This window comes from Onychostoma macrolepis, chromosome 11 (assembly GCF_012432095.1).
Source record: "Onychostoma macrolepis isolate SWU-2019 chromosome 11, ASM1243209v1, whole genome shotgun sequence".
NCBI classification, from domain to species: domain Eukaryota; kingdom Metazoa; phylum Chordata; class Actinopteri; order Cypriniformes; family Cyprinidae; genus Onychostoma; species Onychostoma macrolepis.
In genome coordinates, this window is record NC_081165.1 from 7,783,654 (window position 1) to 7,791,062 (window position 7,409).

Here is a 7,409-nt window from a genome sequence, read left to right on the forward strand (position 1 = left end):
TGTTGAAGATCAATGTGAAGATGGATGATAGCTGGACAGCACAGGCTTTGAGGCAGGCTGGAGAGACACCGTCTGGGCCTTTGGCTTTCCTTATCTTCTGCTTTCTGAAGACTTTGCATACATCATCTTCACAGATCTTGAGTACAGGCTGATTAACAGTAGGGGGGAGGGAGGGTGAGGGTGTGAATGGCTGTGCTGTGAGACAGTCGGAGCGGGTGTGAGGTGTCAGACCAGTCTTTTCAAACCTGCAGTAAAACTCGTTCAGGTCTTCAGCCAGTTGTTGATTGGCCTCAGTGCTGGGGGATGGGGTCTTGTAGCTGGTGATGGCTTTCAGGCCTTTCCACACTGATGTAGAGTCATTGCTTGAAAGCTGTTTTTAGCTTTCCAGAGTAGTTTAATTTTGCTACTCTTATTTCCTATTCAGTGTGTATTTGGCCTGTTTGTACAAGGCTTTGTCCCCACTCCTGTAGGCGTCCTCTTTGGCCTGGCGAAGCTGTTTGAGTTTTGCACTGAACCAAGGTTTGTCATTGTTAAATGTTAAATAAGTCCTGGTGGGTACACACATGTCCTCACAGAAACTGATGTAGGACGTCACGGTGTCAGTGAGCTCGTCCAGATCAGTAGCTGCAGCCTCAAAACACTCCAATCAGTAAGTTCGAAGCAGGCCTGTAAAACCTGCTCTGCTTCAGAAGTCCATCTCTTTACAGTTTTTACTACAGGCTTAGCAGATTTGAGTTTCTGCCTGTAGGCTGGTAGGAGATGAACCAAACAGTGATCAGAGAGTCCCAGCGCTGCACGGGGACAGAGTGATATGCATCCTTTAAGACAGTGTAGCAGTGGTCCAGTATATTTCTGTCTCTGGTGGGGCATGTGATGTGCTGTCTATATTTAGGCAGTTCACGGGTGAGATTAGCTTTATTAAAATCACCGAGAATGATGATGAAAGAGTCCGGATAACGCTGCTCTGTGTGTGATTTGATCGGCCAGCAGTTCTAGCGCGCTCACGCTGGCGTCAGGAGGAATGTACACACTCACCAGAATAAACGAGGAAAACTCCGCGGTGAATAAAAAGGCTTGCAGTTAATAAAGAGAGCTTCCAAATTTGGGCAGCACATCTTCTTTAAAACTGTCACGCCTGTACACCAGCCTTCGTTGATATAAAACATAATCCACCGCCTCTCGTTTTCCCGAGGACTCGGTGACGCGTCTGCTCTGAACAGCTGGAAGCCCGTTAGATGAAGCGCGCTGTCCGGGATGGCTCCGTTCAGCCAGGTTTCCGTGAAGCAAAGCGCAGCGGAGTTTAAAAGTCCTTGTTTGTGCGGGTGAGGAGTTGTAGTTCGTCTGATTTATTTGCCAGGGAGCGGAGATTCGCCAGATGAATGCTCGGCAGCGGAGTCCTAAACCCGCGCTGTCGGAGTTTCACGAGCGCGCGCGCTTCCCTCGCCTGCGCCGGCTGGAGCGCTTGTATAGGAACGCAGCTCCTCCGATTAAAATGTCCAGTAAAAGGTCTGAATGCTCAAATGTTGGCAGAGAGTTATTTGGTGTGCCGTTTCTGATGTCCAGGAGTTCGTTTCTGGTAAAGCTGATCGGGAAAAAGTTGCTTAAGACAGGACAAACAAACAAAAAAAGAACAAGTACCAAGCAGCGACAAACCATGGCTGCCATCTGCGGCGCCATCTTGTCTTGGTTGATGGGGTAATTGTTGATGAACCTAACTGGATCGTGATGTCATGCTGTAGAGTTGGAGCGGCAGGAAAGACAAGAAGCTCAGTCTTTGCCAGGTTGAGCTGGAGGTGATGTTCTTTCATCCATGCCGAGATGTCCGCCAGGCAACCTGAGATCCTTGCAGCTACCGTTGGATCATCTGGTTGAAAAGATGTTCTCAAAAGTCTTGTGAACAAATGTTCGGTATGTGTTTTATGGCCTTATTCAAGTGATTTAAAAAAATCAGTATTTCACTAACCACGCAGAAACGTTGCTTTCTCAAAAACACAATCATGTACATACATGCTGCTCACATATTATCGTAGCCCGGTTTCTGCTGATACAGTGTTATTAGACTTTAGCCATTTATATGTTTATAAGCAACTGAAAAAAGCACAAATGTCAGGGCATGTCAAAAGTTCTCCAGGGCCCCAAAAACCAGACCCCAGAGGGTTAACTTGATGCTTGAGGCAGAGCACTTAAAGGAATAGTTCACCCCAGAAATTAAATCTGCCTATATCACCCTCAAGCTTTCCCAGGCGTATATGACATTCTTCTTTAAGCGGACCACAATCAAAGTTGTATTGAATAATATCCTGGCTCTTCCCAGCGTGGTAATGGTAGTAGATTGCGGACATGTTTTTGAAGCTTCAAAAGGCACACATGTTCCTCATAAAAATAGTCCATACAGCTCCAGGGGTTAACACAAGTCTTCTGACGCGGAATGATGTGTTTTTGTAACAAATACTTATATTTAAAAAATTAACTATAATCTATGGCTTCTGGCAACGGCATTATGCGCATTCATGAGAGAGTCGAGTTCCAGCTGAAGGCTGACCTCTGACCCTATGTATGAGGGAAGCCATAGATTATAGTTAATTTTGTGTTATCCACTACCATTACCAAAATGGAAAGAGCCAGGATATTATTCAATATAACCCTGATTGTGGTCTGCTTAAAGAAGAAGGTCATATACACCTGTGACAGCTTGAAGGTGAGTAAAATATAGGCTAATTTAATTTCTGGGGTGAACTGTTCCTTTAATGACTTCAGTTTGAAATGTTGCACTTTCAACAGTCTATTCACCGTAGCTTGCAATCGCTATGCCGTCAATGAGTAATGCGCCTTGCCTTTTTTTGATATGCTGGAACCTCGCCACATTGTTACCCACGACGGTCTCATTGTCTCTCCTACCTGTGTTAAGCAGGTGGGTTCTTACCCTAACTCTTTCCCAACACCACAGACACAAGTCATTCTTTCAAACGAGCATTTATTTCTTAAACTTGTAGTGTCTATGCCATAAGAACTGTAAACAAACACAAGTATGAATACATCCACAAAGCATACAACATCATATAAAAATAGACCAGATACAAGATGACGCTTTCATCACGTTGAATATACAGTGCATGACAAATACCTTGTTGGCTGCTTTGTTCTGAAAGAGATCTTTAAAATGTCCATTGATTTTAGGCAGCAATAATAAACCTAAATGTACAATATTAGCAGAGCCTCACGAGGCGTCCACTCCTCTTCAGTCAATCTTGCCAGCTCTGTAGTTCGTCATTTACCCTCAATATGACGCATTCTTGCGCCATGCATTTAACCCTCTGGGGTCTGAGGTCATTTTGGGGCCCTTGAGATGTTTTGACATGCCCTGATATTTGTGCTTATTTCATCTACTTAAAACATACTATTGACCAACATGTAATTTTTTTTGTATTTAGCACAAACTGTGCTACAATAATATGTGACCAAGATGGATGTACATGTTTGCATTTTTTAGAAAAAAAATATTATGCGTGGTTTGTAAGTTTTGGGGGAAAAAATGTAGCTGAAATAAGGCCATAAAACCCACACTAAATAGTCCTGAACAAGACTTTTGAGTAATCAGTCTTGTAGGCTAGAATATTTACTTCAAAATTATGTGAAAATCATTCTGCTTACTCATTCACAGAAAACAATATATTGATTTAAAATTTTCAAGACATGTTTTGTCAGAGGGTCTATATGCGAGGGAGTGGCAATGGCCATGAATATTAAGTGAGTCTCACCTGAGAGACAAAGGGCCCTCCCCTAATGGCCCCTAATGGCCCATCAGTGTGACTGTGAGGCAGGTAAGAGAGAATGTGAGGAGATTGAAAAAAAGGGTTTTTCAAATTATTTGTATTTTATTTACAACACAGTATAATCAAAACATACATAATGAAGGTCAAAGACACATTATTGTGCACACTGATCTAACCACAGAGACGTGAACTGAGTCATTCCTGCAACAGATTCTGTTCAACAAGTGAAACAAGTAAATTATACCTGATATTTACGTGTGTTATTTAAGTGTTTCTACTTCTTTCCATGGATTCAAGAAGAAAAAAACAATCAGTAGAAAAGGAGCTTGTTTTAACATAGAATATCAGTGTAGTTGAACATCTGATGTTGGTACAGCGCTCTCAGAGGAAAACAGTTTGAAGAGACATCAGGATTCATCTGGTGCTGGTATCTGATTCAATAAAATACAAACAAAAAAACATTTGTGAGCATGTTAATATCAGGAACATCTGTATATATATCATAAATATCATATATATCACTATCATAAAAAAGAGAAAGAAATCTTATATCTGAGAAACTAATTATTATTGTTTAGCACGTTATTAAAATCTATTTCTGAACAGAGTAGGCTATTAATAATAAACATGTACTAAACATACTTAGACTCGTAGCATTCATCATGTTACAGTGTACACTCATATTACTTTTATTGTTTTATATAGAGCATGAAAACATCATAGCTGTAAGAAATTTAAATACAATGAACTGCCTATCATATTCAAAATGTTTTACACGATTTCAAACATTGTAGTCAGGAATTATATTTTGGGAAAAACCCAACTATGATTTTGTAGTCATATAGTCTAGTATGTATGATTTTATAGTAGTCTATGATATGATTCTGTAGCCACAGACTCAAGCATGCTTTGTACAATAAAAGGATGTACTATAAAAAATTATATTTTATATCTGAGAAACTAATTATTATTGTTTAGCATGCTATTAAAATCTATTTGTGAACAGTATTAATAATAAACATGGTCTAAACATTCTTAGACGCGTAGCATTCATCATGTTGTCGTTTGGGGGAAACCCCAGCTAACTGTTAGTAAATCTGTTCAAGTTTATGTCACAATAAAACGTTAACTAATGTAAAAAAGAAACATTACTTACTCATCTCCTCTGCTGGATGAAATCGTGTTCTTCTTTCGAGGGAAATCCTGCCTTTACTCAGCGCGTCTTCTTCCAGAAACGAACAGAAGCCGCGATGCTTCTCTTCACTCTTTGTTTGTGTTGGGCGTTTGCACGCGCGCACTTACCACGTGGCTATTTACATATGAACAGCGCGAGTCGCGCGGGGGCGGGGTCACATTAGAGATGAGTCAGACGGGAAAGATTGAACATCGTGTTGGTTTCATACGGATTACTTCATCACAGAATGTTTGTTTTCGATAAGACTTGCTTCATTTCAAAGTAGACACTTCAAGTTTTCTATAGATATATTTCTCATGTCTCTGTGTTGAGTATTTGCTGAGTTAGTTCATTTTAGTGACGCGTTTCTAAAAACAGTTCGCGGAGACGAAGACAGAGAGCACACCCTGTTTGTTTTCTTTATTCTTGTCCCCAACTAAGCAAACCAGAGGCGACAGCGGCAAGGAACCAAAACTCCATCTGTGACAGCCTGGTTTCTCCCAAGGTTTTTTTCTCCATTCTCAGTCGGGGGGCCAGTTCTCCAGTTCACCTTCCCCTAACCCTCACACTAAACCTAACTATCACAGAAAACTTTCTGCATTTTTTACATCTTCAAATAAACATTTAGTATGTTGAATATTCAGTTTGTACAATGTAAGTGTGTAAGACTTTTCCTATCATTGTGAGGACATTTGCATCCCACAATGTATAAAAACAAAAACACACAGAGATTGATTTAGTGATTGTTGTTTTATTGTGTTATAAATTTGTCTTGTTTTCAGGGGTCTGTGATGTCACACTGGATCTAAACACAGCAAACACTGAACTCATACTTTCTGAAGAGAACAGAAATATCACACGTGTGAAAAAGTCTCAGTCGTATCCTGATCATCCAGACAGATTTGATAATGATCCTCAGATTTTGTGTCGAGAGAGTCTGACTGGACGCTGTTACTGGGAGGTTAAATGGAGTGGATCAGATGTTTATATATCAGTGTCATATAAAACCATCAGCAGGAAAGAAAGGAGTCATGACAGTTGGTTTGGATTCAATATAAGATCATGGAGCCTGTACTGCTCCGATTATAGGTTCACTGTACGGCACAATAAGAATAAAACAGATATAGATGTCTCTTCACCTCTCTCTAATAGAGTAGGAGTGTATGTGGACTGGTCGGCCGGCACTCTGTCCTTCTACAGCGTCTCTGACACAAACTCACTCACACACTTACACACATTCAATACAACATTCACTGAACCTCTACATGCTGGATTTAGACTTTATTATAACTCTTCAGTGTCTCTGTGTAACACACACAGTGAATGAGTGAAAGAAATAGTGTACAATAACTATGTATTGTTGAATACACTGTAAGTCACTTTGTCTGCTAAATGCATAAATGTAAATTTAAATATAGTCTCGTAAACTCTCTCACATGGTATTTTATCGTTTGAAGTATGTTTAAAAAAAAGTAAATTCTGTGTGATCATTTGAATGTCTAATGTATCTGCATTGATTTTTTGTTGTTCTAAATATCAACTTTTCTGCATTGTTTAACCTGTGTTTAACTTTCATTTATGAATGTTAACTTTTATTTCTAAAAGGTTTATTAAACGAGATTAAATGTAGATAAAACGGTTAGGGGATGAAAATCCAGTAATTGGGACAAAGCCCAATTACGGTTGTGCACGGTCCTTGAACAACAACTGGCCACCAATCCTCAGCTTCCAGGGGTCCAAGAATATATTTCTGTTGATGTAAAAAATCTCAAATAGGGTTTAGAGAACTAGTGGTTGTGTTTCTTAGGTTTGCACAGCAAATAGTGTTTGGTAGGTTTATGTGTGTGCTGTTCTGCACATTTCCTCAAAGAAAAAAAGCAGTGAACGTCATCTCAGTGTAGATGAAGGAAATACATTTTTTTGTGGCTCTCTACATCACCCAGACTCATGATGGAGGCCTAAAAATGTGTATCCAGGCCTTTGTGTGACGTTTTGGATTTTCTGATCCTTCTTCAGGCGAGCTCTGGACACAAAATGCCTGGAATTCTCTACAGCAGCCATATATATGCTGTTTCTAAGTTGTCGTGTCCTCACACACATGCCAAATCACACAATATCACATTTGTTGTGCTTCAAAAATAAACGAGTCGTTTTAAACTTGTTTTTAATATTTTTACATCAAGTAGGAATTGTGTGCGCTCAGAACAAACAAAAAGTTCTCAGGTGCGTAGAACAAAAAGAAGAAAGTTTTAGTTCAATAGGTAGCTGAATTTGTCCGCACACTACAAAAATTAGGGTTTGAATATCCAATAATCAGAACAAAGTCCAATTACGGTTGTGCACGGTCCTGGTACAGCATCTGGCCACCAATCCTCAGTTTCCAGGGATCCAAGAATATGTCTTTGTTAGGATTAGGGGATGAAAAATCCAGTGATCGGGCCGAAGCCCAATCACGATTTGTG

The 7,409-nt window shown here is 40.1% G+C and overlaps 1 protein-coding gene across 1 annotated transcript in view; it reads left to right on the forward strand.

Annotated features, from left to right (window-relative positions):
* LOC131549240 (NACHT, LRR and PYD domains-containing protein 3-like) overlaps window positions 1-7,087 on the forward strand; it is a 97,420-nt gene extending 90,333 nt beyond the window's left edge. Inside the window, exon 9 of the mRNA XM_058791240.1 lies at window positions 5,730-7,087. Coding sequence (XP_058647223.1) covers window positions 5,730-6,274 — 545 coding nt within the window. The 3' untranslated portion in view covers window positions 6,275-7,087. The remainder of the gene's footprint in view (window positions 1-5,729) is intronic.
* Window positions 7,088-7,409: the final 322 nt, after the last annotated feature.